Raw genomic sequence first — 26,451 nt, 5'->3', positions numbered from 1 at the left:
TATTACCCAATAGAAGTTACCATTTGGGTTCCTATTACAATGTAACAATATAAGTTGTCAAATATCAAATGTCAATAGAAACCTCAAATATCAATAGGAGCAAAAAAAAAAAGGATATTGTTGCAGGATACAGCAATATTTGCTAGAACGGACAGAAAAAGCATTTTATATGTAGCTCTGTATATCTGTTTTTTTTTAATGTATTTTCCCAGACATTTTAAACATATGTGTTTACTGCAGAATGGTTTGCCACTACTGCATTTTGATGATCCTGGTATTATATAAGTTGCAAATAATAAAAATACAGTATTTGTAGGTAATCTTGCTCACAATGCCTCACCATGAGAAAGGTCATTGTTGAATCAGGATGCTGGATTCTGCAAGCACTATAGCTGCTTTTCTGTGGTGGCAAAATTTGTAGCAGAAAACGAAGTGAAAATGGTAGGGAAGGGAACAAGGGTAACCATAACCATTGGTGGGGCGGGAGCAATGGCAGCCAGAGCCATTTTTAGCTAGAAAAATGCTTTGGCTCCAACACTATTTTTCTTATCTTTGGAAATTCATACCCAACAATTTATGCAAACGTTCCTTTATGATGATATAAACTATTTCTAAATATAACATTAAAAAACCCAAATGACTTCAAATAAGCTTAAAACACGAGCCTTCTTTGTTCTTTATGTCAACAATACACATGGAATTAGTCACTGAGTTTTCTCTTCTTTCTGGGGGATCTTCTTCTTCAAGAGATAAAAAAACAGAGATACATTCACCATTAGCTGTAAATAGCCAAAAGAGGAAACTCCAAATTGCCTATATAAAAATCCTCCCATTGTTGGGCCAAATGTCCGTATCAGTGGAGTAACTGAAGCACTGATTCCAAGCATGGCACCTATGAGAAACAATGGAAAAATCAGGAAGCACAGATCAAAATTCATTTTATGATCTTCTCTAGCTCCAATGGATTAAAAAGATCAGTGTCTTAAAAGAGTTAAATATATTCACCCTGATTATAAATGGGCTCTGTTCCTAGAACATGCTTGATCCAATCAGCCTCACCTCCAGTCAATCAGCCCCAGACTAAGAATTTTGGAAAAATAATATTTGCAAAAACTCCCGGAATTGCCTGGAATCCCAGGAACACCATATGCCCAAAGAGTGTTCTAGTTTTGTATATCACCTAGAGCCCACTTGGATGGGTGGCTGATAAATTTAAAATAAACCAGTTTGGGTGCCATAGGAAAAAAAATTCTGGACAGCACCTGGAAAATTTGGTCCGGCAAAATTTCCATCTGGTAATTATATACCCCTTGTACCTGCATATATACTATATTGATACATTATGACATTCTAGGTTCTTGAGAAGAAAAATGATATATATGAAGGGCAATTTCTATTCACTACTGTATGCAATACTGTAGAAGACCATTACAATATATTTTTACTTGAAGTCAAAAGAGTCATCAAACTATATGTACCAATAACAACTCCCAAAACCAGAAAAATCAAATTACCCATAACAATAAGGAAACTTCAATCCAAAAAGAGATCACTCTGGTGGTCATGTTGCCAACTTCAAAACCCAATACAAAAATTTATGCCAGCAGATAAAGACTGAATGCACCAATTATCACATTAAACAAGAGGAAAACCTTCTACACACCAATTCCACCCGTGCTTTCTACAATTTTGTAAACAACAAACTAAAAGACTCAAGGTCCATCCCACCCCTGAAAGGACCTAATGGTAAAGACTGCAACGACGACACCATTAAAGCCAACCTCTTTAACACATTCTTTGGCTCCGTATTTGTAAACAGCAATGGATCATGCCCAGTATTTCCTAGTCGAACCACAGACAACTACAATGATCTAATACATATTGATTTTACAGAAGACATTGTTGAAAAAGCACTGCGCAATCTAAAACCATCTCTATCTATTGGACCGGATGGAATATGTGCCTATTTCTTAAAAAAGCTATCCACTGCCATAGCCGAACCTCTAAGCATAATCTTTGAAAAATCTTTCAGGACCAGCTCCTTGCCAAAACTATGGTCACAAGCCACGGTCATCCCCATCTTCAAAAAGGGAGACCCCAGCCTAGTTGAAAATTACAGACCAATCTCTTTATACTGCGTCACCTGTAAAGTCATGGAATCAATTATTAACCTATCCTGTAATCTGCAACTCTTACACTGGAAAAACATATGGACTACACAACTTGATCAGGGCAAAGCAATAGATGCAATCTACATAGACTTCTATAAAGCCTTTGATTCAGTGGTACATGACAAACTACTCCTAAAACTAAAATCTTATGGTATCTCTGGACACCTGCATAACTGGATAGAAGCATTCCTGTCAAACAGACAACAAATGGTCAAAATTGGGAACGTCCTATCAAATTCTGTACCTGTCAACAGTGGTGTCCCCCAAGGCAGTGTTCTAGGACCAACTCTCTTCATACTCTACATAAATGACCTCTGTGATCATATCAAGAGCAACTGCGTTCTCTTCGCTGATATTGTAAAGCTGTTCAACACCACAGACAATACTGCTACCCTTCAAAAAGACCTTGACTATGTATCAGAATGGTCAAACAAATGACAACTCCAAATCTCAACAAATAAATTCTCTGTCTTACATATTGACAAAATAAAATCAGAAAATAAAATACAGGCTGAATAGTCAAGACCTTGTTGATGATCCAAACTCTGTCAAGGATCTTGGAGTACTCATCTCTAATGATCTAAGTGCTACAGCCCACTGAAACTACATAGCCAAAAAGTCCTTAAAAGTTGTTAACCTAATCTTACATAGATTTTTCTCTGGTAATATTACGCTAATAACTAGAGCATACAAAACATTTGCTAGATCAATACTCGAATGCAGCTCATCAGTCTGGAACCCACATTACGTATCTGATATTAACACAGTTGAGAAAGTCCAGAAATATTTCACAAGAAGAGTTCTCCACTCCTCCACTCATTGCAGAATACCTTATGCCACCAGACTCAAAATTCTAGACCTAGAAAACCTAGAACTACGCCGCCTTCGGTCCGATCCAAGTATAGTATATAAAATCATACATTGCAATGTCCTACCTGTCAATGAATACTTCAGCTTCAACCATAACAATACAAGAGCAAACAATAGATACAAACTCCAGGTTAATCGCACCAAACTTGATTGCAGGAAATATGACTTCAGCAACAGAGTGGTCAATGTCTGGAATACTCTACCTGACTCTGTGGTTTCTTCCCCAAACCCCAAAATCTTCAACATTAGATTGTCTACTATTGACCTTTCCTAAGAGGTCTGTAGGGGGCATGTATAAGCGCACTAAAGTGCCTACCGTCCCTGTCCTATTGTTTCTTTAATTTTTTTTATTTTTCTTATATGTATCCATGTATTCATAACTATTACTTATACCTATTATCTTGTAAGCAATTGACAAACCAAATAAATAAATAAAACACCAGCTAAAGAACTAGCAGCTGTGATTTCACATTTTTGTTTATATAATTATCACAAAATGCAAAGACCTGCAGATAAAAGTGGAACAATTGTGGCAAAAAACAAACAAATAGAAATCACCAACAGTAATAAGTGCCCTGGATGCAATTGCAAAATAACTGTAGCACCACTTAAACACCATTGCCATTGACAAAAATCATCATCGTCAATTGCAAAAGACCGCTTTACTTAAAACAACTTAAACCCTGCAATGATACCTTTAACACCATCAAACAACATCTGCCTACCCTTGGTGGATAAATATGCCAAATACAGTCTAAACATCTGCCTGACTGTGCAAACTACTACCACAGTGATGATGATGATGATGATGACGATGATGATAATGCCACCACTAGCCCTTTCCTACAGAGTGAGGCAGGGAGCAGGAGCTGAGGCTTGGCCTTTATACCCAATCGGTGTTTGGGAGGTATGTTCTGTGCCGTCAGATTTGGAAATGGATTCTGTAAGAGAAAGGTCTGTTTTCTCAGCCCCTTACCCTCCATCTCTTTTTTTCAGATGACTGGCCAAGCAATATGGGTCAACAGGTTGGCTTCCCACAACACAGCTCTTTGTGGGAGCTAAGTTAATCTTGTGCACTGGTTAAAATTAACCACTTGACAACCTGACCAGTTGACTCTTTTGGTATTTCCCCAACACATTAATTGCTCCACTGATTCCTTGACAGAGTTCTGTGACAAGACAATTCTAATGCTGGCCCCATTTTAGGTGACAAAGATAGATAGATAGATAGATAGATAGATAGATAGATAGATAGATAGATAGATAGATAGATAGATAGATAGATAGATAGAATGTGATTATGGTTTTACTTTCTGTTTTGTTATAAGAGTTGGTGCATTTGGATATAACTCAGAAGTATGATTCACTTACTGAAAGCAAAAGTTTCATATTTCTTGTATCCAGAATTTTAAAAAGGAGAAATATTTAGAACACCTGGCTGCAGCTTCATTCCTGATCAGTGAAACTATGCTTTATGTATTATTATGGTGAATTTCGCTTGATTTAAGTATTGCCTATAACATTTTATTTAATGTACTTTTCTTATTTATGTTTCTTAAATTATCTGGAAATTTTCTTAGCTGTAAGACTACCACCTACTTGGCAGTAAAACAAGAATGAAAATAATTGCACACCAAGAGTTCATTAAGAATCATTGAATGGGTTGCTTTCCACTTGCAGGGAATGGCAATGGGTGTGATAGAGGAAATCTACAGGGGACGGTAATGTGCAGCTCCATCCCTGGCCAAAAATGGGCGTTGAAGCTTTTTTAAAGATAATTGTGTTAGCTTGGGAGTCACTTGCACTGCAGTAATTGCTAGGCATGGATTTAGTAAAAAAAAAAAAAAGCCTAAATGTTTAATATATCTTGTCCTTTGGCTCATGCTGACCCTAGTTTACTTTTTTTGGAAGATTGGCACTTCTTTGCATGATAGAATTAACCACTTGTTTTTAGAGCTGAAAGGATAGGAACTGTGCTAGCTACAAGCTTATGTTTAAGGCTCTTCTGTGCTTCAGTTCAAACCCTCAAATTTAAATATAGCACAAATTCCAAACATGTTTTACCCAGTGACTTGTCATTCCCTATCTAATACCCCCAAGACCGTACCAGCCCTTTCTGCTGTAAGGTTTGACACATATACCCATAACACACGGGGGATGAGCTGGAACCTCACAGATTCCCCCCCCCCTCTTTTTTTTTGCAATATGTATGAACATCCAGGCACACAGATACCCTTGCTTCTATTCCTTTAGGTCCCGAAATCCTGTTTCTGGTCTACACTGTTCTTAAGCCTTGTTCCTAATTTTCTGCTGCTTTCAAGCCGATGTAAGCAGTCCTTCTCAACTGTCAACTCATAATCATTGACGCAAATCAGACTCGGGATAAGCTGTTGAACTGGCTTCCACATAATGATTCAGGTTGCCTCTGGGCCAAGGAAGCAAGCTGAGCAGGCTTCGTCTCCCTGACAAAAGCTCTTTTGAGAAACAGTCTGGGCCAGTGGCAGCTGCTGCTTTCAACCTCCCCAAACACCCTCCATTTCAAAAGGTTTGGCTAGAACCCAACAAGGAGTGAGGGCAGAGAATGTCCAGGCCACAAACACGGTGACTAGCAATAGCAAACTTCATTTCAGCTGCATTTTCGTTAAAATTTGATTCAGAGGAGTGAGGCCCTTCCCAATATTTACTTAGATAATGAAGTTTAAATACTTATTTAGTTTCTCTGGATAGTTTATCAACTAGCAAATTATTATAGACAACCATCATCAAAATCATTGTTTCCTAGTCCACAGCTAGAAGATTTTAAACACTAAAACAGGGGTCCCCAACCCCCGGGCCGCAGCCCACTACCGGGTATTATTATAGGGGCGTGCATAAGCGCACCAACGTGCCTACCGTCCCTGTCCTATTGTTTCTCTTATTCTTTTATTTTTCTTATATGTAACCATTTCATGTATTCACAACTATGTATACATTTATACTTATTATCTTGTAAACAATTGGCAAATCAAATAAATAAATAAATAAATAAATAAAAATAAGTATTGAGCCCTTCAGAACCAGGCCGTGGAAGTGGTAATTGAGACTGTGAATGTGCATCCCCACTTGTGCAAACCAGTGGGCAAGTGCATGCACACATGCTCCATTTGCACAAGTGGTGGGCGTGCATGCCTGCACACGCACTTGCCGCTGTTTGCAGAGAACCATTGCCCCTCCCCAGCTGATCTGCAAAGCTGTCAAGGTTGGGGAACTCTGGGCTAGAATGTTGTTCTTGGGTATCAGTTAGGGCAGGGGTGTCAAACTCAAGACCGGATCTGGCCCATGGAGTGCTTAGATCTGGCCTGCAGGGCCATCCATGGTGCATCTGCCACCAAAACCAGAGCTCAAGAGGGCTGTGTGTGGCCCTCCCATACTCCATTTTCGACTGCGACAGCCTCCTGCAGCCCTCTGCCTGTGAAAACGAAGCATGGGGAGGCTGTTGCGCAAGAAAACAGAGCCCAGGCGGGCCCCATGTGGCCTCCACAAGCTCCGTTTTCACTGGCAGAGGGCTGCAGGAAGCTGTTGTGGCCAAAAACGGAGCCTCGATGAGTGATGTCGATCTGGCCATGTCCCCAGCCACACTCCCTCCCCCGAGATCAAACAGAACTCTGATGTGGCCCTCAATGAAATCGACTTTGACACCCCTGGGTTAGGGATTGTTCAGAGAGGAAGCATCTAAGACAGTGGTAGTCAGCCTGGTCCCTACCGCCCACTAGTGGGCGTTCCAGCTTTCATGGTGGGCGGTAGGGGTTTTTTCCCCTACTTTATAAATCACCATTACTGTGGAACCGGTGGGCAGTTAGAGAAAAATTTACTACTAACAGAGATACAAAGTGGGCGGTAGGTATAAAAAGGTTGACTACCCCTGATCTAAGACATCTAAAGCTTTTGAGAATTAACCCATGTGTGGCCCATATGCATGATTACTGCCATCATCCCACATATAATCTCAATGGCTGTTCTGAAGGGCTTCTGATTGGAGCTAGCAGTTGAGAAAAGAGCATTTAGGTAGGGGAGTTGCTTGGCTGTGTAATGAGGTGGAGTGGGGTGGGATCTGTCTTGAAGTTCAGACAGGGTCACATATCATCCAAAGTCCAGGCAGAAAAATTGCTATGCAGAACGAACATTCTCTAGGAAATTAATCTCAGGAAATGCTGCAAGATTTTACTTCTTCGTTAAAAACTGGGTCATTAAGTAATATGGGTCACTGGCTTCCTTCCTTTAGTAACTCCAGCTCTTTTGATTCTAACTAGTATTAACCGGCTTGGCAGATAGGCAATTCCAGTAAGACGATCCTTTTCTGCATCCAATTATGTTAAAAGCTGCAGAGACTTTGGAACTTGGCATCGCTTCCTGCAGAGCTCTAAAAAGTTCCTAGTCAGAAAGAGCATGATGTACCAGACCGTTGCCAATGCTCATTTTTGGAAAGCAGTGAACCAAAAGAAAGCAGCACATCCGAAAGGAAACATTAATCAGGAAGAGAAAAGACTGAGCCCAGAGTTGGTATTCAGCAGGTTCTGACCAGTTCTGGAGAACCGGTAGTGGACATTTTGAGTAGTTCGGAGAACCAGCAAATGCCACCTCTGACTGGCCCTGCCCCCATCTCTTCTCTGCCTCCTGAGTCCCAGCTGATCAGCTGGGTCTTTTGTTGCCCTGCATAGGAGAATGGAGCTGCAAAGCAGGTTAGTGGGGTGGGGAGGGAACGGGGATTTTGCAGTATCCTTACAGTATGCCATGCTCACCAAGCCACACCCACCAAGCCAAGCCAAGCCACACCCACCAAGCCAAGCCAAGCCAAGCCACACCCACCAAGCCATGCCTACATAATTGATAGTAAAAAGTTTTGAATCCCACCACTGACTGAGCCTTACCTGTGTCGGAAACAGGGACTGACTTGGTCAGGATGATATCGCTAATGACACCGACAACACTGATGGAAAACACCATGGGGGGCACAATGAGGCAATAATGAAAGACATTGGTCATCAAGACCTGTGAGAAAGAAGAGTAGCAGGTCACAAAAATGAGCTACCCATATTCAGGAAGATTTTCTTGCCAATTTGTCAGGTTCCACAAATGATTTCAAATCTATTTGTCCCAAACATATTGGTTTACAAAGGAACTACAGATAGTCCTTGATTTACAACAGTTTAGTGACTGCTCGAAGTTACAACGGCACTGAAAAAAGTGACTTAGGACCGTTTTTCACACTTATGACCGTTGCAGCGTTCCCGTGGTCATGTCATCAAAACTCAGGCACTTGGCAACTGACTCGTATTTATGACATTGGCAGTGTCTCGGGGGTCACGTAATTCCCCCCTTTTTCGGCCTTCTGACAAGCAAAGTCAATGAGGGAAGCTAGTTTCACTTAACAATCATTTTTACTAACTGAACACCTGCAGTGATTCACTTAACAACTGTGGCGAGAAAAGTCATAAAATGAAGCAAAAGCTCCTTAACAAATGGGTCACTTAGCAGCAGAAATCTTGGGCTCAATTGTGGTTGTAAGTCAAGGACTGCCTGTACTTGGTTGCATTCTATTTGCATAAACGACTTGGGAGGGATTTGGGCGAAAAGAGTGGAATACTGATTGTTCAGGAGAAGTTGTGAAATAAATTCATAAATTGTGAAATAAAGAGACATCTATCAGGTCCTGATGATCTGGAACAAATGGCCATGGATGCTATTAAGAAGCTTAGCTGATATTTGTTCAGGCAGTTATTATTAGATTTTTTTCAAAAATAACACAACTATATAGCCCTGTTAGTGGCAGATTATAGCTGAACTGTTTAACGTTTGTTTCTTCACCCCAGGGGACTCCGGGTCAGCCTAACATCATCTGGACTTGGCACAACTCACTTTTTCTGCTTGTTGAACCACCATCACAGGAGCAGAAGATTCACTGGCAGTCACAACTTGCAAATAAGAAATATTTGCAATTATCCGTGTGTCAGCGTTCCAGCAAACCTCATTCCAATCAATAACTCCGAGACAGACACATCTCAAAGGTACCTATATTTGGATAGTAAAACTGGTACATCTGTGGAATCCCAAATCTGAAAGTTTTCGGGCTTCCTTCAATATTCAAACTACAAATCCATCCCCCTTTGGCCGTCATCACATCAACTGGCTCAATCACGATCCGTCCTAAAGTCAGATTATTATTTCATTCTGCGCCATACTCAATGACCTTGAACTAACAAAAGAATTTTATTTTATCTACTTAAAGCTACTCGATTGAAACCTCCCTTCTCCCAGTTTCTCAGGCTTGTGGCAGGGTCAGAGCAACGACTCTCAAAATGACTTCCAAAGCTGACACCGTGTCTTAACGTCCACAGTCACAGTTCTGAGGATTAGTACGTATTATAGATAATATTGGGTCACCTCTGACTACCGACTTAAAAATTATTTTCATAGATGAAGGCTGCTGATGTTAGCAGGGGAACCGATACTGTCATTTTTTAATGGGGGAAGCTTTTGGTGCTGTCTATAGCAGGGATGTCAAGCTCACAGCCCGCGAGCTGAATGCATCGCACACTGCCCACGCCCACGCTCGGTTTAGCAAAGGGGGAAAAAGTCATGATATATCATGTGACAATGTCATGACGACACGAGTTTGACACCCATGGTCTATAGCAGTGATCCCCAACCTTTTTATGCCGCGCCCGGTACCGGCATCAGCTGGTATGCCGCAGCCCGGTACCGGCATCAGCTGGGCGCCGCCATCTTGTTTTGATGAAAAAGTGCTTCCGGTGAGCTCACCGGAAGCACTTTTTCATCAAAACAAGATGGCGGCGCCCAGAAAACCAGCGGCCCGGTAGGATTTGTTCCAAGGACCGGTCCCGGTCCACGGACCGGTGGTGGGGGACCCCTGGTCTATAGCATCTCCTGCCTCCACTATTATATAACAATATAGTCAAAAATCACTCCCTCTCTTATCTTCACATAGTCTCAGCCAAAGCATCAGATGATCTGACACAGTTCTTCACATAGTCACATATTGTGGATGAAATTTGTAATCCTTACAACATGCTGGCTTGATTATTACAAATATTTTTATTCCTCTTCCTTCTAGCAGATCGGCTCCACTGCTCACTCTTTGTTCTGATTTAATTAGGATTCTTATAGTTTAAATACAAAATGGATAGTTGATGAGCAGATTAAGATTATTCCTAATGGAAAAGAACTGCTAGTACTTGAAGGCCCCTGCCAAGAGCTTCTAACCTAAAGGATAAATTGCAGCAGAATATTCATTTCTCCAGTCTCATAGGAGTCAAAGGTTGCCATTTATCATTGGGACCTTTTAACAGTCCAGGAAGTTTCTATTTTCAATTATCCATAGAGTGACTCATGATCTAAGATAACTGATTCCCTGTGAATTAGGACACTACGGAACCCTGAGAGGATGGGTTGGGCCTGTTCAACATCAAATTTTCCATGACTGATTCAATCATTTACCTTCATCGTTTGCTGTATCAGCCTGCACTAGTGTACACTGTATATGAGAGAAATATTCTCCTTACATGGCTTTAGCTCAGGAAAGGAAGCAGTATATTCTTGGTTCTTCTCCAAAATTCTTTCCCAGATTTTGTCTTGGGGCTAAAATTTGCAACATAATATTTCCCTAATATGATATGCACAGCAATATCAGCACAGATAATTAAAATTAAATCATGCTTCTCCAAATACATGAAAGGCGGCACATGGAACTTAGGATTTGGGGAACCAGTTTGGTTTGCTCACTTGGAAGTGACTTAATTGAACTTCAATGAGCTGAAATGTCTCTGAGTTATTCAGATCAGTTTGCATATACAGTATGGCAAGGTCAATCTTTTTGTACTACACTACTGTAGTATAGATGCTTAGAATCTTAATTCCACATAAACATGGACTCTAGATTTTGGAATGACTTTCTAGAATTTCTTCAGTTGGGGGAGATGTTCATTGGTAAACACCCCAGTTTGTGTGCAAAAAGTCATTAATTGAATCCTTGGCTTTCTGAGTTCTGAAAGTCAAGTACCAATTGATGGGAAAGATTTGTCTGTAGAAAGCTATTGGTTTACTCCCTTCAAATAATGTCCTAGAACTTGCTTTCTTTTCATTTTTGTCACTTTTCACAAAATTCTTCAATACCGGAAGAAGCTGCTTTTGTAGATTCAATATAGGGATGTTATCCAGGTTGCATTTTTTGTTTGTATATCCCATTTATATATTAAAGCATCAACTGGTTTCATTTGTATATCCAGTGTAACAACTTTTCCCATATTATTGTAGACTGTCATTTTTAAAACCACTTTCAGATCAGTCTCATCCAGTAAAACTTGTTCCTTTTCCATAGCATCTTTTAAACACAACCTGTCTGTAATGGCAGACACTTTTAAAATTTACTTTTGGGATCATTGTTCATAAACATCCCTCAATATGTCCAATGGTGAAGTCTCATCTCCATTCTGTATTAGTCAGTCAAATTCTTTCTTCTCCTGTAATTGTAATCTTCAATTCCTTCCTCTAGTGTCCAACTTTCAATCTCATCCTATTATGTTTTTTTAAGGAATTCAAAACAGCAGCATTCCCTCCTTATTTCGAATTCACCTGGACCCTTAGTTAGTTCGTACTTTTTCCAAAATTAACCTTCTAATCACCTTTTGCTGTTTATTTTTTAAAAAGAAATTTTTTTAAGCCCTTAAACTTATATTTAAAGTTTCTTTCACAAAGAATTTAACAAGATTCACCTGGTACTGTAAAATTTGTTCCAAAGGTTCTTAACAGCTGAAAAGCAGTTAATAACTGATTAAAAAAAGAAGTATGCAAATTCAGTATCCATAACGGTGCTGACCATGGTTTGGACAAAGAGGGTGTTTCCTCACCTCCCAGAGTTAGAAACAAAATTTGATGTTCATGATGGCAAGAATATAGCTGATTGATAACAGAAATAAGAATCAAGAATCATGGGGAATACAACAAAAATCACCAGAGCTTTTTTTTTAAAGACCCCAAGAAGCTGTGGGATTGGTGGCAAAATGTTCACATGAGCTTTCCATCCTGCCATTTTTTCTCTATTTTTTAAAAAAATCTTTGAAGTCAGTGGCCCAATAAATGAGAGTGTCTCGCGCTTCTTGACTGTACTATTTGAACAAAAAATATTCGATCCTAGAAAAAGCTTGAGAAAATACAGATAAGGAGCTAAAAAGCAAATGGCTGTTGTTTACCCTTACATCAGTAGTGTCCACTGGCTATGGCAAAAAAAAAAAAAAGTCAAGATGACAGCCACAACAATGTGATCGTAACTCCACCCATTTTTGTGTGAATTGAATATGAGATTCACATTAAAATAAGTGAAGCTTTGATCGTAACTCCACCCATTTTTGTGTGAATTGAATATGAGATTCACATTAAAATAAGTGAAGCTTTGATTGCACAATTTAAGTTGACATACTCAATTTTTTGCTCTGTCTGCCCAACCCCAATCTGCTGCCTTGTCTTCTCTTCAGCACTGTAAGAATGCTTTGCAAATAAATACATCTTTTAAATTTCCTGGAAATGAAGTAATGCTCTGCTTCCAGTCTTTCTTTTCTTTCCATTCACAATATACATTGTTCAAGATCTTGGAGTGGTGAGAAAAATCCAATATCAGCCCACTGAGCTCAAAGAGAATGCTTGATGTTTTCATTTCACACAAAGGCATATTCTCTAGTGCTAGAGCACTCCCCAAAATAAATTTGAGTGGTGCCTTTTTTAATATTAATGAAAATGTAGACAATTTAAACTTTCTCAGTTTAGGAGACTTTTGCATGGTTATTCTGCCAGACTTAGTTCCTAGAGATGTGACACTTGGGGCCGTTCAGAAGTAGTCAAACTACAACATGTACAAAAGTAAGTAAACCGCACCAAACGTGCGGCGCTTCGCTGGGGTCAGGGGGCGCGGGGGGGGCGGGCCCCGGCCCCGCGGCCCCCCCCCCCCCCCCCCGCCCGCCCGCGCGCCCCCCCCCCCCCCCCCCCGGGGGGGGGGGGGGGGGGGGGGGGGGGGGGGGGGGGGGGGGGGGGGGGGCCCTGGGTTGTTGTTTTTTTTTTTTTTTTTTTTTTTTTTTTTTTTTCCTTTTTTGTTTTCCCCGTTTTTTTTTATTTTTTTTTTTTTTTTTTTAAAAATGGGGAAATAAAAAAAAAAAAAAAAAAAAAACTCTAGTATCCCTGCCCCCCCCCCCCCCCCCCCCCCCCCCCCCCCCCCCCCCCCCCCCCCACCCCCCCCCCACGGCCCCCCCCCCCCTCCCCCCCCCCCCCCCCCTTCCCTCCCCTTTTTTTTTTTTTTATCCCTCCCTTTTTCTCCCACCCACCCTCTCCCCTCCCCCTATACCTCCAAAACAATAACAAAAAAAAAAAAAAAAAAAAAACAACTATTTTCCCCAAACCATTGCAAATTCTAGCTGGGTCAGTGAGGAGCATCATTGAGGGATCACACAACTTTGCCTCTGGTCTACTCTAACTAGTAACAGTTCTTTAAGTTTTCAAGTGGAAAATTCTTCCTGTCAACTGTCACCTAAGAATGAAATGGAAGTGTGCTTCAACTTTCTGTAGCTATTACTGGGCTGTGCTTCCGCTCAAAGACCATCATTTATTTCCAAGATGCCTCTTCTGAAAAGTGATCAGGCTGAACTCTGTCTGGCCCCAGCTTGAGATCTGGGGCATCTTGTTTACTGCTCTCCATTTTACCTCATTTTTTTCTCTCCCTTCATCTGTTACCTAAACTTTTGTAGGCCTCCTTTTCAGCACAGCTGGCCTCAGTTAATTTCAGGCCTGCATATTTCGGAGGCCACTGAGGGGAAGTGATTCTACGGGGGCGGATGAGGGAAGTGTAACTTGAGATCTTTGTTAAATGTCTTCCGTATATACATCTTTTTTTATCAGCTAACTTTATCAGCTGCACACTTTGTTCGGGCATGGATGTCCCAGGGGATCCGTTCAAGTCGCATCAAGATCTCTTTTTTCCTTCAAAGGCAAAGAGATAGATACTTTCTTATTGGATGCTTAAGCCCAAAGCTTTCAAAAAGTTTTATTTGCAAAGAGGACAACAGCCTCACTTTTCTGTCAGTAGTAATTAAGGGAATCTATTTCTGATCCCTTTCTTTTAAGGTTTGTGTGGTCCATTTCCCAGAGTAAGCCTTTTGTCCGAGATGCATCAAAAGTTAGATGCTGAGTGTATATGGCTGTGTGTCTCAATGTACAGGTGGTTCATGATTTGCGACCACAATTGAGCTCAACAATTAGGCTGCTGAGCGAGACATTTGTTAAGTGAGTTTTGCCCCATTTTACGATCTTTCTGCCACAGTTGTTAAGTGAATCACTGCAATTATTAAGCTGGTAACACAGTTGTTGAGGGAATCTGGCTTCCACATGATACTGGAATACTGGAAATATGCAGTAAATATGAGTCAGTTTGCCAAACTTTTTAATTTTGATCATGTGACCATGGAGATGCTGCAATATTCGTAAGGGTAAAAAAAGTGACAAAAAGTCACTTTTTTCAATGCCATTGTAACCTTGCATGGTCACTAAATGAACTGTTGTAAGTCAAAGACTAACTGTACTTCTTACTAAACTTTACTTTGTTCTCTGAATTGAAGCTTATTTTGCTCAATATCATGCTTAATATCATGTTGTGATCAGTTAAAATTTAAGAACTCGTATTAATAGAAACTCTTTAAATATATGATCCGAAGTGATGAGCCGTTTCGGCCAGATGGTATTTTAATTTTTGGAAAACAGTGTATATTTTCGCTATTTCGTTGATTATGGCTGTCCATTTGAATGGATTTACAGATATAATTTTTGTTTACTTCCCATTTCTTTCCTGAGATTCAACTGCATAATCTGCAGTGGATATTATTCCAGGACTTTGTAATCCAAAGCAATATAAAATTGTGTTGAATCTTACCATAGCAATGCCAACGCCACATGAAACAATAACACTCAGCATAAGCAAAGACTGCTCAGTATACCGACTGGTTAATCTTCCAATTATGAGGCCCTGAACAACCTGGGGGGAGGGGGAGGGAAGAGAGAGAAAAAAATCCAGACACATCAAGCTCTAAGAAATTTCTAGATTAAATACAGGCTCATACTAAACAACACTTTCTGCAGAATATCCAGATCCAAAATTATACTATATCTAGGAAATGTTCAATTGACTGAATAGCATGCTTTCAGCATCATATGTTCCTGTCTTCTATCATTAATGTTCCTGCCAGTATATTCTGTGATACATGCCATGTTTATTGTCCTAATTTTATTTTTTTTAATGAATGTTTAAAAATAAATCTCCCAGGTGTTCACAGGTGTTTTGATCAAATCCACCATCTCATTCATTTTGTAAGAGTGCCCATAATATTTGAAATGGACCAAATAAATTATATTATGCTGATGACATAAAGACATTACAGTTTAAGAAAACATTATACATAAATCCATGCAATGGACCTTTGTTGGTTTTTAAGGAGAAGCAACAGGACTCTTCTCTCATTACTGCTGGTCTTCAAACAGTTTCCATCTATAACCATTTAATCACCTCTTTCAAACAGTTTATTTGTCACACCAAATAAGCCTTTTTTTGGGGGGAAGCAGCTGGGAAGGCATTTTGAGTTGGAAAAATATCTACACATTTGGTAAGAATGGGCATGAGGTTACTATCTAAATTAGAGAACAGCTGGTTCATCATTAAAGTGAGAAATGTCAAAGGAGTAATCGGAACATACCATTGTGTCTTTAAAAAGTGGTATTATTTCAACAAATGTTTTAAAAACACAACCAATTACAATAAGATAGGAGTTCCCTATAATTCCATATAGGATTGATCTCTCTCAGTGCTTTGATATCATGTTGAGGAATCTGCTCTAAACAATACAAGTTAAATTAGAATATAAGAAATATAATGTATTTGGAAATGTAAGTTAGACAAGTACAAATTTTCCAAAAATATCTTTCATCCGAATGAGATTTTTTTAAAATAATAAAATGTTAACAAATTTGATCCTGGTCACTTTACTCAGCAAAATGAAGACTATATCTGTTTCCAGTGTATAGTGCACAGACAAAATATGAATGCTTAGTAAGAATATTTTAACTCCCCTCATCTCCTACTTTTAAATATTGCTGATATGGTACACAGTTAAGATAATTAGGATAATTTAAAAAAATTGCCAGTTAAAAGATATCAGCTAAAATCTTAAACCCACTGATTATACTTTTTAGAAATGGATTGAAATACAGCAGTACAACTTAGTGCTCAGAGCCCTACTAAAGGTATATTTGTACACTAACATTTGGGGGAAAATAATTCATAATCCACCATTGTGCATATAAAGTTCCAATAAAAAGGAATCAACAGAAATTAAATTCTTCACTAGGTGCTTGAGTGACAGGATCAAACTGTCACAAATGGATCAAACTGTCTAGTTAACATCCCTAGGCAGGAAAAATTCAAATGTTTACTAGGGAAGTTATCAACACTATCTAAATGGGAAGCTGTAGAGGAAAAAAAAAAGTAAGCTCAAACGTAGAAAAGTAGGTAATAAATTAATGACAACACAATTTGATCCCTCAAAATAGTTCTTAAATGTATAGGTTTTTTCCTTGGGTGTACCATTGCACTAAACAAGTAATTATAAGGTTCGAGATTTAATTGGATTTTCTCCACCCTAAAGACTAGTTCCCAGACTCCACAAATATATCTTTTAACACACTCATTTCTACACTGATTCTACAAAAGGTAGCCATTGTGCAGCTGATAGGAAAAGAACAGCTGGGGCCATGGGAAGTGTTGTAATTACTACTGTATCATCTCTTGATTCTTTTTTGGGGGGGGAGTGGGGGGATGCAGGGAGAGTTTACTGTTCCATGGAACAAAATTGCAAAAAGTTTCTGTTAAATCCTAAATGACTATCAGAAAATCAGAAGCCCACTCTTGTCTGCCAGTTTTATGGCTGTGGTTCTTTTAATGAAATTCTACTGTATTTCACTATTGAACTTCAGATCATGCCATCAGAATATGTGCTCTAACATGCTAATAATAGCAGGTACAGGATTGCTTATCCAATCTATCCCTCACAACGGCAGAATTACTTTTGACAGTGCCCTAGTTTTGAGGACTTTGGGCTTATTTACACACACACTCACAGATACACACCCTCTTCCATCGGAGTGTTTTTTTTTCCCCTTAAAATCGCTCAGCAAACAAAGAGCAGAAGCAATATGAGAAGCCCAGTGGTGATTGCATCACAATTACAGAACAAGCAAGCTACACAGCTGTTCTGTCTGCTATTCTGCTAGAGCAGACCATAAAAGATAAAAGATCCATTTAATGTATTTCTCAGGAAAGATTATTCCCGATAGAAAATGGACTGATGGAGAAGGAGGGAGGGGAAAATTTGCTAATAGTTCCATCATCCATCACAAATTGTTCTGCATAAAGATAATTTAATCAATGTCAATGTGATAGCACACGGTGCTTTGCCTTGTATGGTAGTCTGAGAAAAGCTACTTACATTTTGCCTTGTACGGTAGTCTGGGAAAATGTAATGTGAAATAAGAAAGACTTCTACACTGTTGGCTAACAAATATAAGAGATAAAAATTCCACAGGTCAAGATTGTAGAATGTTGGAGTGGGGTTTGGGTGCATAATGTATCAGTCCATGAGCAGACATGAAGATCAGCTGCCAGCAGTAGAAATTTTGGGGAAAAAGATACTATAAGGCAGACAGAATCAGGATCTTCTACAGGTTTTTTTTTTTTTATTGCTGCCTCTTCAGGTCATAATGAATGCTTCTAATAATCAGGGACCGGTGGGGTTACAGCAGAAATTGGCTTTTTCAAATCTGAAATCTTGGAGAGGTCATATTCTGTGAACCCTGAGAGGCTTGCACTGGAACAGGATATTCTGGTCTTTCAAAAGAAAGTCCCTTGCACAGTGTTAAGTATAAAGTTGGCAATACTTCACTGAGAAAGATTCATAACTCTTTCTGTCTCGGATTGCACTCAAGAAGAGTAATTTTCAAAGACAGTTTTTCCTCAGTACGGTATTCTTCCAGTGATTTTTGAAAGAATTCCTATAAACTGCAGAAAGACTGTTCAAATGTAAAGTCTACTGGAAGTGGACTTTAAATGGTACGGAGGACATTATGCTGGGAGGCTGCTCAAGCAAAGTAATTCACAAACACAGCTAATATTATAATGTAAGACAGCCTAGATCAGGGATGTCAAACTGGTGGCCGTGTGTCATGCGTAGGCCACACCCCAGCCCAGCTCCATGAAGGGGAAAAACATTGCAGTACGTCACATGACGGCAACGTGGTGCTGCGAGTTGACATCGTGGCCTAGATTAACACAAGAAACTATTTTTTACAGAATCAGACCACTGTCTAATCTGAGTACTGCAAACACGGCAGTCATATTTGCCAATATGTTCATGTAATTCATTATTGGATATATATACTTGGTCACATTGCAATAGAGCCGTGATGGTGAACCTATGGCACATGTGCCAAAAGTGGCACACAGAGCTATCTTTGCTGGCATGAGAGCCAGCGCCCGGGATCAGGTCCACTGCACATGCACACGCGCCTCCCGCCACACATGCATGGAGGGTGGGGCGCGAGAGGGAGATGTGCGCGCATGCACAAAGACACATGGTGCATGTGGGGGGCTGGGGGGATCACACGGACATTGCATTATGGGTGCAGGCACACATGCATGCACACGCACACACATGCATGCACTTTTGGCACGTGACAATGAAAAGGTTAGGCATCACTGCAATAGAGGATGAATCCCCCTTTTTGTTATAAAATATGTCACATTCATACATCTCAAGAGCCCTGCAAAAGTAAAGGAGACAATCGGAGATCAAGAAATCTTGCAACCTCCTATTCAGAAGGGACCAAATGTCTCCTTCACATGAAAAGAAAGATGTCTTTAGTCAAGGTAATTGAACAAGGTCCTATTTTTACAGGAGTTCAAAGGGAAATTAGATGCTGAACTCGTCAACAGATTATAGCTCTCTCTTCTATCACCTGACAATAGCTGAGAAACTAAAAGGAAATGATCAGGTGAGAGTGCTACTAAGTTTTTTAATTAACGATTGTGTAACACACCCAAATGCTAGCCTGTAGCTATATCAGCATAATTGTATATCATTAATGCACTTTACGGAATGATACTGAATCAAGGATATGTGAAATGAAGGTGGATGTATTTTGTAGCCTCTGATTCTGAAAATGACAAGAGAACAAGTTATTCTTAGGTCTCTTCTATGAGTATTAGATAAGATGCATTAGGTTTTGTGCTACCCGATACTGCTTAGCAGTTACTAGCATGTTGCAACATCTCATACAACATAATGTACCATGGAATAATGGCTACATAGATTAGCCACTGCAGGAAAAATTGCTAGCTCACATGAATCACACCCTCTCCTCCTACAGGCATTCTATCAAAGGGCGGAGGCTTACCAGACTTCAGGCATTTTTTTGAACTCAGGGTCACTGACTCAGCAGTCCCATAATAGGTGGGGCTATGCAGCCTGTAATTCTTACCTAAACTTTCCAGTATCACCTATAGGTGGAAAGGATCCTTGGGATTTGGTTTTCTATAATGATGTTGAGTTTTTCTTCAGCTATCCTTAACTATTATCTATTTCTGATCTCCTCTGTTTTGAAATATAGCAGCCTTCCCCAAAATTTGGTAAATGTACAATTCCTTCAGTTGATACACAAATAGGCATTTTAATCTGGCTCTTCCCATTGTTAGCCTGTGTATGACTAAATATTGTTCCACCAACTTCTCTGTAGAACCACCAGTTTTCCCAGCAATTCTTCCAGTTTATTGTGTCCCAGGGAATCGTAGAGTATAGAGGTAGCTAATGACAACTTTCAGGCATAGAGACAAATTTGGTTTTCAGGAATGTGGATTGATTTAGAGACTTGGTTATATACCTTTGGTATTTGATTCCCCAAACACCATACTGAATACCTAAACTTGGCCAATAAAGAATTCTATTCTTAAGTACTTTTTAGAAGTCCATATTGAAAAATGCTTCCATACTGAACTTCCTTTGGCCATTTCAAGCAAGTTGGTAGGCCTCACCTTCTAATTCTGCTTGCCTTTGTAACATGACCTTCTTTGAAGTAATATGAAGAGAAAGCTCTTTACCTTAACAGGACTCTGTTGTATTATCAATATACCAAAGAGGAAGGAAATAGTTTGCAAGTGACATAACAAGAGCCGCCCTTGGCTATGTACACAAGCTGCAGGTGAAACAACTTTGTCTTTGTCCTCCTTCAAAGCCATATAAGCCTCTGAATCTTTAGGGGAAATATTTGATTGGAAACTCCCAACAAAGTAATTCAAAGAGTAAAAATTGCCTTTCTTCCTTTCATGCATCATTAACAACAGCAACTGTGCCATAAATCCTGCTGATATTTTCAGATCTTAAAGCAGAAAAATACACAGTAGAGATAAAGTTTAATCTCCTTTTTGGAAGGAAGCCAGTCTTGGGAAGTACCTGAATTGATTTAACAAATAATCTCTAAATATTTTTTCTGCCTTCAAAAAAATCATATTCATACTGCTGAAAAATGAAAAAGGCATAGCATAGCTATCATACACGAAGTCCAGTACAAGAAATCAACATTAAGGTTAGTAGTATTACAAGACTCAATATTATAGCAATAGCACTTAGACTTATATGCTGCTTTATAGTGCTTTACAGCCCTTTCTAAGCTGTTTCTAAGCAGACTCAGCCTATTGCCCCCAACAATTTGGGTCCTCATTTTGCCCACCTCGGAAGGATGGAAGGTTGAGTCAACCTTGAGCCTGGTGAGATTCGATCTGCCAAATTGCAGGCATCTGGCTGTAAGCAGAAGTAGCCTGCAATTACTGCACTCTAACCACTGCACCACCAAGGCTCTTATTCCAAAGACTACAACAGAGAAACCAGAACTGCTGATGGAGTGGGTCATTTTTGTCAGATTTGTACAAGAATGTGTAAGCAAATAAATGCAGTTCTACTGAAGTCAGTAGAAAAGTAGCAACACATATTAATGGACACTGTTCATTTTGTTTTGAATTTGACCGTGAAGAACTGCAAAGACAAGAGAAAGGCTCAGTAGCATACACCAACACTCCCAAAGCTAAAACCAGCATAATCAAAACCAAAATGTTGCATTGCAAACAGTCTTTTTCAATTCCATGAGACTGAAAATGTTTCTAAAAATAAAGTGGAGGAGGTTGACATGTACACGTGTATATAGCAAGATTTCTTTTTCCTAGCCAAATCAGAAGTCTGACTAAGTAAAATAATGACCAAAAAGCAACTTTAGTCCAACTTTATTCATGATTCTTAGGCCATTTAAATTCTGCAGCTCGAAGGTGCAACAACAGAAAAGGGATATGAGAGAATTCTTTAGATACCTGAAAAGATGACACACAGAGGAAACTAATGGGTTGAAGATATCAAGAGCGAAATTCTGATTCAATTAAAAAAAAACCCCTTTCTTAATAGTAAAAGAGGTAGTGAGCCTCCTTTCACTGGAGATGTTCCATCAGAGCCAAGATAAACATCTGCCAGGGATAGTTTGATTTGGATTCCTGTACTGAGCAGGGATTGTCTTAATGACTTAATCAGCTGTTCTAACTAACTACATTTTGAAGGTAGCGTAAATAGAACTAATTTATTTCTAGCTCAGCTGTTCTATAACCCAAAAAACATTATTTCTTTTTGCAACAGTGCAGCTGCACAAGGTTTGTGAGCTGTCATTTCTCCACCACAGTTAGAAGGAACATCTACCTCATCCTTTCCCTTACCTCCTAAACTACAATTACTAGGTTCTAAATCAACACAGGCTGGATTGGGTAAGGATGACATTGACAAGAATGTCCTTTGTTTTGTTTTTTAACTCTCTCTCTCTCTAGCAGAGGATAAGCAGACATACAAAGGACTAGATTAGTTAAGAGGTTTTTTTTAACATTTCCTTTCTTTCCTTTTTATGTGAATTTGAAAGATTTGGCTATAGTAGTAGACGATAGAAGACTGGAAATGTCAAATTCCATTACTATATATTACTATTTGTATGTTAATATCTAGAATATTGCTTGCTCCCCTCCCCCCAATCTGCAAGACCACTTTTTAACATTATATGAAGTTTGTCCCTACTATAAATAAAACCTTTTATTAATTCATTGATCAGATTCATTGATTTGGGATGTGCCTTTGAATACATTTTAGATTATACATATGGTTGTTATATTTCCTGGGATCTCCTCTATAGAAAAAAGGAACTCCTAATTTTATAATTAATCTTTTTTCCTGGATGTATTCAACTATTATGATAGTTGAAGAATTTTCATATTAACTCAGTTTCTCTTCCATCAGACAGGTAGCCACAGGCACGATCTGGAGGTGCACAGGTGTGTGATCTGGGGGTCCTTCTGGACTCACCACTCCTGCTCAAAGAGCAGCTGGCAGTTGTGGCTAGGAGGGCCTTTGCACAGCTTTGTGTTGTGTGCTAGTTGTGCCGTTCCTAGACCAGGGGCTCTGCTCATAGTCACTTATTCCCCCGTCACCTCCGGATTGGATTACTGTCAAGCACTCTACATGGGGCTCCTTTTGAAGAGTATCCAGAAGATTCAGTTGCTCTAGAATGGAATGGCATGTGTGCTTCCAGGACCAATTCAAGATGCTGGTTTTAATTTTTAAAGCCCTTCATGAAATGGGACCAGGTTACCTGAGGGACCATCTCTCTCCAGTTACATTTGCTTGTCCCAAGAGATCTGGGAGAGACCCATTTTGCTGATCATGTCTCCTAGGGATTTGACAGTTCCCAGAAGATGGGCCTTCTCTGCTATGGTGCCTGCATCATGAACCTTTTTCTCTAGCCCACTCCCTAGTGTGAAGTTAGCTCCATCCCTCTTAATGTTTCACAAGTCCCTCAAGACTTGGCCAAGATCCATGATGGCACAGTGGTTCGAATGTAGTATAGCACGCCAACTCTGCTCACACTGCCAGGAGTTCAATTCCTTCGATCCTGGCTGGCTCAAGGTTGACTCAGCCTTCCATCCTTCCGAGGTTGGTAAAATGAGGACCCAGATTGTGAGGGCAATATGTTGACTCTGTAAACTGCTTAGAGAGTTCTGTAAAGCAGGGGTCCCCAACCACCGGTCCGCTGGACCGGTCCCGGTCCGTGGAACAAGTCCTACCAGGTCCGCTGGTTTGCTGGGCGCTGCCATCTTGTTTGATGAAAAGTGCTTCCGGTGAGCTTTTCCGGTAGAAAGCTCACCGGAAGCACTTTTCATCAAAACAAGATGGCGGCGCCCAGCTGATGTCGGTACCGGGCCGCGCCATAAAAAGGTTGGGGATACCGGGTCGCGGCGTAAAAAAGGTTGGGGATCACTGCTGTAAAGCACTATAAAGTGATATATAAATTTTATTGCCTTTGCTATGTCATCAAACCTAGAACTCCCAGGGCACTGGTGGTATTTTAAAATGGTTTATCATTACAATTCATACTCACTTTCTCCTTGCTCTGGTTTTATATTTTAAATAAGGACCATTTTACATATTCATTGTTTTATTTAATTGTATGCAACCCAGAATCATTTTTAATGAGATGGGAAACTGTATAAATTTGATAAACAAACAAGCATGCAAATAAAATCAGGCTGCCTATACTCCTGTCATTGAATTGTGTGCTATGAACAATTTCAACTTGGCCATGTTACCCATTGAGAATATCACAATTGATTTACTCCAAGTTAGATCTGTTTTTTTAATAATCCTTTTGAAAAAGAGGTCATTTTGTTCCACAACCCCCTTATGTTATTTCTGGATAAATTCTGTTTACCTGACTGTATCTTCTTTCATCTTACCTATTCACTAGGTTGACTTTACTCATAAACTCAACCACAACTTTTAGATGTGACTGAGAAGATTGTCACAAAGGACCTTTTTCAAAAGGCTATTGGACTTCCTTTGGTTTCTTTGTTTTGTGTTTAATGAAAAAACAAAGGAAGTCCAGCTGCCTTTTGAAAAAGCTCCTTTGTGACAACCATGACCTGGATGAATGAGAATCTCCATAGACTGAGAAGATTTAAAAAAAAATCAGCAATTAAAATTAAGGAAAAATCTCTTTTACCAATCTCCTCAGTCTAAGCAGTATCTGGGAAGTTGAGCCATCCAAATATCGAAAAGATACCAGGAGTGTTTTTACCAAAATACCAATCTGGCTAGTTGAAAAAGGATCACACTGTATGGATATTACAACAAGGGTAGAATGGTTCATCTCTTGAATTAGCAGAACATATGCTTTGGTATTACCACACAAAACTATATAATTAACTGGAGAAGATCCTTCTATCTTGGCCAGGGCAATTTGCTATAGGTGCAAGTAGACAATGATTAACTAAAGAGGAGGTGGAAGATTTTTCCCCCCAGAGATTAATTCTGCATTCAGTCTTGGGGGATTTGACACATGTCATATTGAAAAGAAGTACAAAGACATTGAAAGGACATGGGGCTAAATTGGTAAGGTGCAGGAAATGAGGAAAAGGCATTGCAGCTGCCTTCTGGGGAATGTGCCTAGGATATTTCCTAGGATTAAATGCCATCAGCTTCTGACAATCTTCTATGTAAAGCCCTTCTAAATGGAAGTCATTATTCAGTTGTTGATATTAAGAGCTTTATGCAAACTCTCACTAGTAGGGGTTTTTAGGTAGAAATAGGAATTGGAAAAAGTTGGCCTAAATTGTGAAATTACTAAACACATTGACATAAGGAGAGTAGTTTGTTTATAAAACTGTTTGGTGGAGAGGAAGACAAGATAATAAGAATTTGGTGTATCACATTTTTTGTGAGTTCCTAAGTGTGGGGCAAGACATAACTGAAAACAATAAAAATAATTTTGATTATTATTATCACATTGTTATTAAAAACAAACATGTTTTGGCTAATTAACTTAATATTTATTCAACACATTGTGGAAAATAATTGTTAACAATTACTGGGGATTCTCTGCGTTTGAGAAGTTTTGAATGAAAATTTCATAGTCATCTCTTGGAAAAACAGACCTGTTTAAACTCAGTGGAAAGTGTGACGAAAAAATAATAATTGAATTTTGAAGACATTTTCATGGATTGTGCACTTAAAACATCACTGGTTAAGAAAAAACCTTTAGCATTGTTCAGAGACACTATTTTGGAGTGATTTCCAAACAAATGAGGAGGGATCCTTGATGGCCTCGGAAGGATGTTGTGATCTCACAATCGCTAAGTTAAAAGCACAATGAAGATAAGTGCTACTGAAGGAGAAAAGTTGTAAGAACAAATGATTTAAAGCTGTAGAAAATTAGATATTTCTCTTTTCCCCCCCCCCTCCAGGACAGTGGTCGTCAACCAGGGACCACTGGTGATCCGTGAGAAAATTTTGGTGGTCCGCAGAGAAATGTCCCCCTCAAAGCACTTCCCCCAAAGCAATTAATCCAGGTTGTGCGGGAACACAAGGCTGCGTTGCTCACATGGCTCGCCCCCTCCCCGGCCCCCACTCTTCGACTGAGTGCAAACTTTACCTTCAGTAGAGCCATGCGAGCTGGAACTGGAAGGTAAGACCAACAGTGGGGGAGGGAAATCCGTCCCGGGGTGGCTTGCTGATATTGGTGGGAAAGTCGGTCCCATATACCAGAGCTGCAGTAGTCACAGGACTGGCCGTTTGGTCATCCTGGAGCAGCTGCTCCTCCACCTGGGTGCACCAGCCTGCAATGGACTGGAGGAGCAGCTGCTCCGGGATGACCAAAGGGCCAGTCCTGTGACTACTGCAGCTCTAGAATATGGGACCAACTTTCCCACCAACGTCAGCAAACCACCATCAGTCAAAATTCATATTAATGGTCCGCGGGATTTGAAATTATGAGTTTGGTGGTCCCTGAGGTCCAAAAGTTGGTGACCCCTGTTCTAGGAAGAAGGAAGGGTCTTTGGCATGTTAAAGAGCAGAGGCAAAACCTCTTGAATGAGGAATGTTTTATTCCAAAGGAGCATAACATCCCCTCCCAGTTTGTTCTTAATGTGGAATGTGTGCTATGAGAACAGACAAACAAATGGTGCTCTCTTCCCACTGCAGCAGATGCCTCCTTCCTTCTCATACACAATGGGCGTGTGTCTGTTTGAGTTTCCATATAACTATGCTATTTTGTTCTGCACATACACACACAGAGAAAGAAGTTTAAAACAAACAGGACAGTTTTGTTTTCTATGTTTCAGGGTCAAAATCATCCCTAAAGCTTAAAAAGAAAACCATTTGCAGGAGCAGGTTTGGATATTTGAAGGGAGAGAAAAAGAAAT

At 39.8% G+C, this 26,451-nt stretch overlaps 1 protein-coding gene and 1 long non-coding RNA gene across 2 annotated transcripts in view; one reads left to right on the top strand and one right to left on the bottom strand.

The window, feature by feature from the left end:
* Window positions 1–573: 573 nt before the first annotated feature.
* SLC67A1 (solute carrier family 67 member 1) overlaps window positions 574–26,451 on the bottom strand; it is a 71,940-nt gene continuing 46,062 nt past the window's right edge. The window contains exons 8-10 of the mRNA XM_026668380.2: window positions 15,007–15,108; window positions 7,949–8,069; window positions 574–892 (exon numbers count right to left, since the gene is read on the bottom strand). Of these exons, the coding sequence (XP_026524165.2) occupies window positions 705–892; window positions 7,949–8,069; window positions 15,007–15,108 (411 nt within the window). The 3' untranslated portion in view covers window positions 574–704. The remainder of the gene's footprint in view (window positions 893–7,948; window positions 8,070–15,006; window positions 15,109–26,451) is intronic.
* LOC148133295 (uncharacterized) lies at window positions 4,458–25,727 on the top strand. Its single transcript, XR_015746646.1, has 3 exons — window positions 4,458–4,528; window positions 8,891–9,085; window positions 25,495–25,727. It is a non-coding gene; the product is annotated as an uncharacterized LOC148133295 (long non-coding RNA).

The sequence above is a fragment of the Notechis scutatus genome, chromosome 1 (assembly GCF_049901735.1).
Source record: "Notechis scutatus isolate UNSWTSFEM ecotype Mainland chromosome 1, rNotScu1.2, whole genome shotgun sequence".
Lineage (NCBI taxonomy): Eukaryota > Metazoa > Chordata > Lepidosauria > Squamata > Elapidae > Notechis > Notechis scutatus.
This window is presented reverse-complemented; position numbering and strand designations above follow the sequence as displayed.